This window comes from Antedon mediterranea, chromosome 10, assembly GCF_964355755.1.
Source record: "Antedon mediterranea chromosome 10, ecAntMedi1.1, whole genome shotgun sequence".
Taxonomy (NCBI): Eukaryota; Metazoa; Echinodermata; class Crinoidea; order Comatulida; family Antedonidae; genus Antedon; species Antedon mediterranea.
Window position 1 is genome coordinate 3,117,278 of NC_092679.1, and position 12,134 is coordinate 3,129,411.

Genomic DNA, 12,134 nt, shown 5'->3' on the forward strand with positions numbered 1-12,134 from the left:
AGAAACGAGGATCGCCGGGAGAAATTTGACCCAATTGGTCGTCTGCTTTTTTCTGTTGTGAAAAAAGTTGTCCTTTTACACATAAAATGGCAAGTTTACGAGATAAACAAATTGGTAAATATTTTCTTTAAACACCTATAGTTAATTTAATGTTTTTATTGAACTATTAATAGTCTATTAGTTTCGGTTCTTCAGTGTAGCCCGGTAATTTGTCAATGAATGTGTGACAGATGTGTGAGCGACCGGATCGATGATGTGGCAGGCATGCAGCACTGACGGTGTGTAGGCCGTACGTGCAGCCTCACCACCACCAGTCATTCGTCTAGCATAGGCTAGGCCTAGTAGGTAGCCCAAGAGATCCGCTGGTGGCGGTGACTTGCCAGTCAATTTTGTTCTAGGGCCTAGATAGACTAGGCCTAGCCTACCCTATATTTATATGATGATGATAGATAATATCTTTTTTTTTGTAGGTAGGCTTAATACGCCCCCTTTTCCACGAAACGAAGACATCTTTGAGAGATGACAAACAATGCTGTGCAGGGAAGCATAACTAACAGAAATAACAAGAGTTTTCAGGGGATTTCAGGACACCATGTCAATTAAAAAACTCTTGAATGGAGAATTGTATGAGAAAAAAATTACTGGAAAATGTTTTTAAAAGAATTGCCATCATTGCGCATGATTGAAACAAATTGGAAAAATTGTTTTGACCGCTTAAAATCCAACCATCATTAAAGGACCACAGTGTATAAAAGCATACAATGGATTGTAAGCGTTGAAAAAAATTCAACTTTGTTTCAATCACACAGTTATGTAGGCTATTTTTTTATTAGGAACATTTTACATTAAAAATGTTTTCATTTAGGAGTTACAAATTTTTAAGTAACTTGTCCTCTGAAAATATGCTCGCCAAACTATGTTATTTCTGTTGGTTACGCTTCCCTGCACAGCATTGTCATCGATCGAAGATGTCTTACATTTCGTGCAAAAGGCCAAACACTGAATGTTTTAAAACTGAGAGTAGGCTCAATATTGTCAATGCACGTCAAATGTGTGTATATATATTTTTCCTCTCCTTTACCATGTCACCTAGATTGTTTTAGATCTAATTTAAGTAGGGCGGGTGGCACCTGAATCCGGGATGACCGAGACACAACTGGTGCTGACCGGGGTTCAATTTGACCGATCCCTGGTTAGCGACGAAGGCGTATCCCCCTTACTTCGGTTTGGTTTTTTTTTTGGCATGGTTGGTTTTATCGTATTAGTTTATGTACAGTGCATAGAGGTTTCACAATATTAGGCACTAAGTAAATCCAGGATATTATTATTATTATAGGCCTAGGCTGTCAACCGTGCTGATATTTACGCCCGTATTCTTAAACCGGACTTTAGTCGTAGTTCGAAGTTCGACTTGGAAAAGTCGTAGTTCGAGCTATTACTTCAAATTCGATTCAAAAACGAAGTAGTCGAAGTTTGCAGTTCGACTTAATGAAGTCGAGCTTTTAGTCGAGTTGCACACGTCTGGGTAACAAAGGCTATACATTGGCCAATGACAAGAGAGTATTTGAGGAGCAGACGAAATTTTGCGCATTGATATCACTTTCCATTTCTTACAACACTTTTTACGCATCAGGACTATATACATGAAAAATAATTTTAATCGTTAATTATTAGAACAATATCAGTATTAATTTAACAGTGAAGTATATTTGATTAAAAACAAATAAAATCTTTAAAATATATTTAGGAACCATGGCGGTACGGTAACTTTTATATTTTCTAGGCCCCCAACAAAGTATGATCGCCACGAACCACGCACTTCATAGCGTGACAAGAAAGCGCTAGGCCCCCTAAACATTCCATCGCGTGGTGAATTGCCGCATCTCCCATTGTCGCTATGGCGTGACGTAGCTCAAGTCGGACTTGCGCGAAGAAAATAATGTAATTTGTATACAGTTGTAAATAAAGATGATTTTCATTATTATAATTTATACCAATGTATATTTAATTAAGCTAATATAAATATAGATATTTCATTCTTCAATATCTGGCCAATATAACAACTCAATGACTGTTACGTTTTTAATAAACATCATTTAAAAACCATTTAGTCAACCATTTAGTCTGTCCCCTCCAGGACTAAAAAAATCAATCAAAATCCGTCTCGATTTAGTCGAGGTTGGCCTGATTTAGTCGGTGATTTAGTTGAAGTTCGGTTTATGAATTAAAATGACGTCATTTTTTAAGTTTTAGCTCGAACTACGACTAAAGTCCGGTTTAAGAATACGGGCGATAAACTTAATTATACGCAGAGTCAAAACTGGTGATAGAAAATAATAAATTACACACAAGTTGGCCACCCATACACATGTTGATAGCCCTACAGTAGTCTAGGCCTTCAATATTTTCATAATTTGAAACATTGACTGGTCTATTCAACGAGGTGGAGCCTTGCCAAATAGATAGACGAATACATCTATTAATTAGAATAGGCTATTTATTTTAATCACCTTTTTTACCTTATCTTTTTCATATAAATTTTATTTTATTTTAATTTTAGCGTCATTGAAACGAATGCTCAATCTGAATGCACCACTTAGCAAAAGTTCCCTCAATGAACCAACATGGAAGGTAATAAAAAAATAAATAATACTAAAAATAAATTGTATTATAAAAGATGTTTGTATCATTCTTACCTTTTTATAACATAGAGTAATTTTCATTGTTGTAGTAAATGGTTATTTTTATATTGTATATCCTCAGGTGTAATCCCACTTCAGGTCTAATCCCACCCCTGCTTTATGTCTGAATGTCACAAACAGGCATAGTCCCAGTATTGACTTTTGATCTGGATGTAGGCCTCTCTATAGCCACTTCTGGTGATCTTTTTGATTCTTTTTACAAGGAATGCTTACCGATCATTTTTTTTTCTTTAACCAGGCTTTCCCCGGGTATAGTCCCACCCACCAAAGTCATCCCAAATTCGTGTTCTAGGTGGGTAGGATTATACCAGAGGATATACGGTATTATCTACCAATATTTTATTACAATTACTGTAATTTTATATAGGCTCTTGTATATGACCGATTTGGCCAAGATATCATCTCTCCACTTTTGTCTGTGCGTGAACTTAGAGACATGGGTGTCACTCTTCACCTGTAAGTATTTGTTACCGTATTTAATTATTAATTATCTATTTTAAAGATGTATTGTCCCTTTGACTAATTCCCAAAAATTTGAAAAAAAATTGTTTTCTGAAAAAAAGTGGGTCATTTTGAAGTAAAAAAATCATTTAACTGAAATACATACATTATTTTGTTCAAAAAATATCTTTTGCGAGCAGTGACGGATCCAGGATTTTGAAATAGGGGGTGGAGTGAGGCAGGACTAAAAATGGTGAAATGAAGGACTGAGCTTAATTTTATGTCCTATATTTTGCATTACAATTTGTGAACTTTAGGGGTGGGGGAGGGCTGGTTGGGCCCTGCTTTGAAATCAGCAGCTCAAGCCACACAAACTGGATTTCTAATAAAAAATGAAATTTATTTTTATTTAATTTTAATTTTTGTTATTGATTACTTTTCTTTCCTTAGTTTACTTCATTCTGACCGTGGCACATTATCAGATGTGCCAGCTGTTTATTTCGTCATGCCTTCTGAAGAAAATGTCTCAAGAATATGCCAGGTACAATGACATCATTTTTGTGAAATACAGAAAAACCTCTATTAAAGGGACACCAATAAAAAGTGTCCCCTTTAATCATGGTGTCACTGAATAGAGATTATTAAAACATTTCCTCATTCTTATTTCCAAAAAGGGGCATAAATCACCATAAAAAAGGCTATAGTCCAGTTATTTAATATGTCAAAAGCTCTCTCTACACTATCAAATTTTATGTGACAAAAAAATGTGATGTACCCATATATGGACATGAAGATGTCATATCATTACCATATTTAAGCATGTCACAACCAAATTTGGGCACATCACATTTTTTTTGTCGAACTAGTTTGATAGTGTAGACAGAGCTTTAAGAGGGTGGGAAAAAGGTATTGGTCGAGTTCTAAAATACCATCTGCCTTAATTTTAGTTCTTATTAATAGCAATATGTTTCAATTGCAAAATCTTTCCCAGGATTTCCAAAATCAACTCTACGAATCTTATTACATCAATTTTATATCAGCTGTTTCACGGCAACGACTGGAGGATTTAGCCAGCACGGCTCTACAATTCAATGTAGTTTCACAAGTATCAAAGGTATGAGCATTTGATTGGAATGGAAGTTAATTTACAAGAATTATTTATGGCTTACCATTAACCATGTACATTAAATTCTCTGTAGTTAAGACCATCATTTTGAAAACTACTTTTTAACATACATTGGAGTTGCAGTTTGTGGTTAAAATGAATGCCAACAGTGTTGCCACCTTTTAAAGGACAATGATTGAACACACGTTTGGCTATTCTTGGAAATTTTCCTAAAATAAAAATAAAGCTTTGTCAACACTATCAAACTTTATGTGACAAAAAAAATGTGATGTGCCCATATATGGACATGAAGATGTCATACCACTACCATATTTGGGCTCATCACGCTTTTTTTGTCTAACTAGTTTGATAGTGTAGACAGAGCTTAATGTTTTTTGCATTTTATTATTTTAGGTGTTTGACCAATATTTAAACTTTATCAGCTTAGAAGATAAGATATTTACTGTTAGACACCAGAACAGGAATGCAATATCATATTATGGTATGTAATTAAGAGCATTAATTTTTTACTTCTAGCTACTCATAAGTATGACTTTCGCTTATCCAGCCAATAGAGAGAAATGGCGAACCGCGATGACGTCACTCAAATTTCACCGAGTGGGTATAGATTGTAAACAAACCATTTCGCCACATGTTTTTGTATGGGAAATTCCGATGGGTTGAGTTAAAAAGGAAGGTAGAAAAGAACGTTTAAAACACACATAATAGCAGTATCTTTTTTTTTGCGCAACACCCTTAACAATTTTAATGTTATATGGGCAAATCTTAACATATTTTATTTTAATTTGGATTGAATTAAGACGCGTTTTTGTTATATACTGTACCCAGCTCTAGGCCCTAGATAGTTGGCCTGTATGCTGTAGTACCTCGAGCCTAGCACTGATTATCGGTTATTATAATAATAATATTGGAAATTCGTTATTGCATACTGTACTACTACTACTACTACTTTAGCTAGGGTGCTGCTAGGCGTCTCCTAGCTAGGTAGTAAGACTAAATAGAGCATCTCTAGTAGATGTAGGCCTAGCATTAGTTTCAGCTTGACAACTGCCATTTTGTTATGTGGCTAGTGGTGATGCTTCCTGCTTCAAGCCACACCAGCCTAAACTAAATTTCAAATACAAAGTAACATTTATAAATGTTTATTGATTTATGTCATTATTGTCATTGACTACTTTTTGAATCTATGTTATTCCTTATGACCGTATGAAAAAAAAAATGTGGAGCTGACGAGCGGTTTCCGATAGACGATAGATACAAATTCTACATGGGACAAGCTACGCAGTTTTCCACTTACCGTTTCCGCTCGTCTGTGTAAATTGGCCTTAATTTCCCCTGAAATAGGATTGGCCGTAGTATTGAAAAATTTGTTGCCCGATGTTTGTTTCACGGGAAAGTCCTGCTCAATAGTGGTGTCCCCTGAATGTGAACCCTGGAACTAGTTCTACGAATGCATAGCATAAAGATTTCCTCATATAATTATTGTTGTAATTTTGTACAGCTATGAACAAAGCTGATGTAAAGGATATTGAAATAGAAGCTATCATGGATACAATTGTAGACAGTCTGTTCTCAGTATTTGTGACCTTTGGCGCAGTACCTATCATAAGGTCACCGAGGGGAAATGCAGCAGAAATGGTGGCTGAGGTTAGTCTTAATATTCAATTAAGTTTGTACTTTTAATAATGATGTTATGCCATCGGTGAAAATATCTAAAATACTCAATCAATATAGATACATTAATCTAAAGCTCTGTCGACACTATCAAACTTTATGTGATGTGCCCATATATGGACACAATGATGTCATATCACTACCATATTTGGGGATATCACTACCATATTTGGGCACATCACACTTTTTTGTCAAACTGGACAGAGCTTTATGATACTTTCAAGTATGAATATTGTAACTTTAGCAGATTTTTATTGTAAACTTCAACAATACTGATACGATTTTAAAAACAAGAAATTGACCTTTAGTTGATGCAAACCAAATCCCCATGCGCCTCCCATACTATTTCCTCACCTCACCCTAATCATTTGTTTGAAATATTCCTTGGTCATGGTATATAGGGAAATTGCATCACAATTGAAAAATCAAAGAATAACAAAAGATTTTTTTTGATTTTTTAAGAAATTAGATAAAAAGTTAAGAGAGAACTTGAGGGACGCCAGAAATAGTTTATTTACAACAGATTCAATGCAATCGGGACAGCTAAGGTAAGTAACTAGTCATTCTATGTCAATTGATTAGTTTGATGTTCGCTAAAGTGATCATAATACATAGTATAGTCAATAAATTCATTTTTTTCCATTTTATTTTATTTCTATACAACAGACAAAAATAAAAAAAAAAGTAAAAGAAAACAAGGTTAACTGAATAAACTGAGGATAACCCACAAAAGTTTAATGAAAACTTATTTCCATTGGGTGTCCTCAAATACAAAAAGAACACATTGAAAACAATCCTAAGATTAACGTTATTTCTGAAAAAAAAACCCTGTAATTTAAAATTTATCTATAAATATATAAATTTTCTGATTCATTGCGATTTTTTAATATTATTTTGTTTGTATAAGTTTTCAGAGGCCCCTTCTTGTGGTATTAGATCGAAACATGGACTTGGCCACGCCCCTCCATCACACCTGGACATATCAGGCATTGGCTCATGATGTTTTGGTGAGTATAAAAACAAACTTCATATATCTGTATATGGACATGATGTCATATCACTACCATATTTGGGCATATAATAATAATAGGAAGGAATGTCAATGTTATCGACGCAGTTTACAGGCGCGATGTTATTAGCCAAGTTAAGAAAATAATGGAAGATAACTCACACCCATTGAATGATCAATATGTTGTTAATAAATCAGGTAGAATTCGTCCTTTAATGTGCAATACCACTCGATGTAGGAAATCATTTGTCCACAACTCTATTCATGTTTCCAACACTACATTCCAAAGATAGTTTGTTTACTACTGTATATAGTTTTAATGTATTGTATTGATATTTTTAATGTTTTATATATGGTATGTGTTTTTAAGCATCAAAGGAAAACCAATTTCATGTTCGCCTTGTTGTGTTCATGACCATAAAGATTTATCTTATCTTATCTTATATCACCTTCATATTAGGCACATAACACTTTATTGTCACATTAAGTTTGATAGTGTAGACAGAGCTTAAGCTAATCATGGCCACAAGGATATTTATTATTGTTATTGTATTCTATTTTAGGATTTTCAACTAAATAGGGTTGTATTTGAGGAGAAATCACCACAAGATAGTCAGCAGTCAGGTGCTAGACCCAAGCCAAAGGTCAAGTCATATGACCTCGGACCATCGGACAAATTCTGGATGAATCAAAAAGGAAAGTGAGTACAGATGAAATAAATGTTTATTTTCTGGTATTTCAAGAACTTAAAATACACATAGAAGTAAAGAGGGATGTTAGCAGGGATTCTTAGAACAAAAATCATTCATTTTTTGATACATGTTGTATGGATGTATCTAAAAAGATTGGGGGGGGGAGGGGCGGACCCCATCTGATTCAATGATTTTATATAGCTGAAGGCTAGATGTCAAAGAACAATGTTATCGCAGTTCAAAAAGTGATTCTTCATGGAGAGAGAACCAACAAGATGGCGGCTGCAATCGACCAATCAGATATACCCTGCGCAGTAAGCACTGCTATATGCCTTTGTTGTGCCTATCTGCGTGAGAACGATACGCAACGCAGTGTGTTAAGCGTATATCGAGAGCGCATTCTATATGATCCTCGTATACAAAAAATGCTAGGTTATCAAGACATTTTTAATTCCATTGCGATTAACAATATATTTAATTTTAAATAAACTTCACTGTACTTTGGCAAGATAATTTATGTGTTCTTAATGTATTATATTACATAGCCTATGTAAATACGTGAACGTGATTGGTTGAAACTGCGTCACATGACTACCGCTGCGAGGATCGTAAATCGTATATATCCTCGAGAACGATGGTATTGACTGAGTAATTTTCGCGTAATTATCGTGTCCTCTGTCATTAATCATATAAATTCTCGAGTTCGATGATATTGACTGTGTAATTTTCGTGTGCACCACTCGCGTTTGCCGATAAATAAACAAAAGTCATCTACTGGATCTTGAACTCGGGATGGAATTGTCACTCCATCACAAGACAACGCTTCAACCGCTGCGCCACGGAACTTGATTGAAGAAATTAATCTTTTAAACTATTTAAGCTATGCATACATAGCGCCCTCATTTGTTATTAGTCCTCCCTAAATGTGATGAAACACTGTTTGTGATTGGTCAAAACTCACGGTAGTAACCTAGTAACTAGTACGCGCTGAACATCCGGCGATTCGGCTCCTCGAAGAGAAGAAGGCGAATTGTTTATTCGGCCTACCTGATTATAATATTATTATTAGTAGGCTTATTGATGGAAATTCTTCTGTTAATTTAAACGACCTAGGCCTAAGTGAATATTTTATTGCCAAGGAATCATTAATTAGTAATTATCTGTATATTATTCTTCGTCAAGGTAAGGTGTCTAGGCAGGCTTGTTTACATACAATACAAATACTATAGGAGGCCTAGCCTAGCTTCACCCAACCCAGCAGACTTGTTCTTGGCTATATAATATAACAGATATCGCCTTTTATATCGGTAAAATATAAGATTTGACATCCCCTCGGGAATGATATTAAGTTCTTGGGGAATATATATTTCCCTCAGCTGGCGCTTCGGGAAATATATATTCCCTCAAACTTAATATCATTCCCTCGGGGATGTCAAATCTTATATTTAACCTCTAAGCAGTCAATATCTGTATAATATTAGATTATTATTTTTTATATTAAATAATGTTTTTGAACACAATACGGCCGCCATCTTGTTGATTCCCCCTACTGTTGGAATCACTTTTCAGTCTGGAGTACGCCCTCTAGCCTTCAGCTTTACATCACTGATCTGTTTTCACATGTTATAATCCCCCATTTTGGAAACACAAGATGGCCGACAAAAAATTCAAATATAGTGATGTATGGTATCATTGGAAAGGCAATTATATGCCGATCAAATAATTGCATTACACATTAATATTTTTTGATTTCATGTTATATGACAGTCTGTCTTTATTAAAATGTAAGCAATCTACCTGTTTTTTTGTGCTAGGAACTCCTACTATATCTCTCTACTTACATTAAAAGAAGTAAATAAATGAAATAAAATAATGCAATATGAATTGTTTTCTTTCAGTCCATTCCCAGAAGTTGCGGAAGCTGTACAAAGTGAATTAGAATCGTACCGTGCTTCGGAAGAAGAGGTCAAAAGGTTAAAAAGTGCAATGGTAGGAATTTAGTGTTACTATTATTAAGGATCGTGTCAAAATTATTATACTGCAGTTACTGCAGTAAAAACCTTTGTTTATTTGTAAACCTGTTATTTATTTGAAATTATATAGCAAGCTTTTTGTTTGGTAATCATACACACTGTTTATTCAGGGCTCGATTTTTGAAATTTTACTACCTAGACCACTGGGCTTGTTCAATGTGAGTTTCACTAGCCCACTGGATGTTTCACTAGTCCGCTTACTAAATCTTACTGGATAAATACCACACACCTGAATCAAAACTAACTAAACTACTGTAAGTTCTAGTTAGTTTATAAGTAGTGCCAAAAAGTTTATCATGTAAAGCAATGAGTGAATGCACTAAATTGCTCTCCTTGTACTGTATTTCAAATAAAATATGACCACCCAACCCCACTATCCTCACACACCAAATTCTAGCACCTACTCATCATGGACTTCGAACTATACTGCGGTAATTTTTTTTATAGAAATCCGGCCATGGCCTAACTTGACTGGGTGCCATTGGCCAACCAGGCATACTTAACCTCTGGCTAGCTAGGCTACTACTAGCCTACTAACTAGGCCTAGCTAGGCCTATAATAAATAATATAGGGCTAGGCCTAGAAATTCAAAACAAAAAAGTACCTGTATTTCACAAAGTAATAAAAAAAAATATCAAAAATATCATTGCTAAGTATCATTTTAATATTACATCTTAAAAATGTAATTAAGGAAAGGGTATTTGGCTGTGTTTACATACGGCGGTCACACACGCGATGCTGGCTAGAAGAGCTAGACCAGCTGCAGGGATGGTGAGACTAGAGCACATGTTTTGCCACTAAATTTGGGTAACCAAATTGGTTGATTTTTTCAGAGAAAAAATTGATTAAAATTCCAAAGACAGAAGTGAAGCATCTTTCTCTAATTAATAAATATAATAGGCCTACTTCTATTTTTATTAACTATATAATAAAAGAAACCATTTGGTTGGGTACTTATTCTGGCTTAAGAGACTAGTTGAGGCGTTTATCTGACACCGCACTGGATACACTGTGAGGTGTAATGGAGTAAATTAAGGAGGAACGTGATTTTGAAGAGCGCTCTATAAAAATGATGGACTACAAAAAAATTAGGCCAGTGGCTAGAGTATTTTAATAATGCATTTTGAAAGTCTAGGCCTCTAGTCTCTTGCTTAATTATTTACACACTAGACACCCAGGCTTGACGGGCGGAAGATTGACTAACCCAGAGCAGTTTGAACTAGACATTGTACGCCGGACTAGTGAAATATCGAGCCCTGGTTTATTGCAAGGACTGTCTCATAAACTTCTACATGGAAATATACAACAATCGTGCATTACTTCAGTCAAAAAATATAGGTACTGCAACAGAATATAATATATATATTTTGATCAGGATACCTTATTAAATTATCAAAACTCTTCAAAATCACATTGTGCAAAGGCATGTAAACTTCGAAAGTGTTAAAAGCGGCATATGAATTAAGTTTAAAAAGAAATATATTTAAATAAAATAATTCAAGCTCAGGTTTAGTGGTGAATACTAAATAAATGACCTGCTATCATTTCTACCCTTCATCATCATGTTCTTAATTCTAGGGACAAACTTAGTTGGTATTGTTTGTAAATTCTTGCACATTGTCTTAAAATTAAACGACATAATTTGACCGTTGCCAAAATCGCATTCCTGAAGCGATCCATCTCGTTTACACGTACTAACATCAGTTGAAAAGTTAGCGTCAAAATGAAGTCTCCGTTCGTATGACATTACAGGCACACCATTCATTTTTACCACTTTTTCTTTAACCACACACACGTTATAAAGAAACAGTTTGAGTTTACGAAAGACGGCAAGATCAGATTCAAAATTCGGTCCGTACTCTTTTATGTGATCGTGGAAACGTTTTTTAAAATAGTTATAAAGTTTCATGTCGAGGAGATTCCAGTTGCCTATCTTTTGAACGAGATCTTCGGACAATGGCACTTTAAAAGTGCGTTTCTTTTTGGGCAAATAGACAATATCATCAAATTTCCAGCACATTACCTTCTTTAATATTATCAACGATTCATCAAATAGTTCCGTTATCATAACAAGATCGAAATCTTTGTCCAAGTTTTTGATGGATTTATCCACTACAAATGTGTTAACATCAAGCAATGGGTCGACTCCCAAATCAAACATTTGTTGGTTATGACAAACAAAAGGTTGTTTGCTGCGTTTGCAGTTTTCGAAAGGATTTCGCATCCATTCTGTTAATTTTCTTGTCTTATTTCCACCATGGCCGGCGACGCCAAAATAATCAAATGCGGATTCAAACTGTGTTATAGGGTTACGTATTATAGTTACATACATCGGGTTTTTTTTCATCAAAGAGTCTAGAATAGTTCTGTTGTACCGGGTATGTATGCTAAACATATTGTACTTATATTTGCTGTAGTCGCCTACACGAACTCCCTTCGGTGGAACTAGAACTTTTA

At 35.0% G+C, this 12,134-nt stretch overlaps 1 protein-coding gene across 2 annotated transcripts in view; it reads left to right on the plus strand.

Annotated features, from left to right (window-relative positions):
* Positions 1-12: 12 nt before the first annotated feature.
* Positions 13-12,134, plus strand: part of LOC140061050 (sec1 family domain-containing protein 1-like) — a 27,389-nt gene continuing 15,267 nt past the window's right edge. For both annotated transcript variants that reach the window (XM_072107464.1, XM_072107463.1), the window contains exons 1-11: positions 13-114; positions 2,561-2,631; positions 3,070-3,158; positions 3,594-3,684; positions 4,135-4,257; positions 4,663-4,750; positions 5,771-5,916; positions 6,406-6,491; positions 6,851-6,950; positions 7,516-7,652; positions 9,543-9,633. In XM_072107464.1, coding sequence (XP_071963565.1) covers positions 87-114; positions 2,561-2,631; positions 3,070-3,158; positions 3,594-3,684; positions 4,135-4,257; positions 4,663-4,750; positions 5,771-5,916; positions 6,406-6,491; positions 6,851-6,950; positions 7,516-7,652; positions 9,543-9,633 — 1,050 coding nt within the window. In that variant the 5' untranslated portion in view covers positions 13-86. The remainder of the gene's footprint in view (positions 115-2,560; positions 2,632-3,069; positions 3,159-3,593; positions 3,685-4,134; positions 4,258-4,662; positions 4,751-5,770; positions 5,917-6,405; positions 6,492-6,850; positions 6,951-7,515; positions 7,653-9,542; positions 9,634-12,134) is intronic.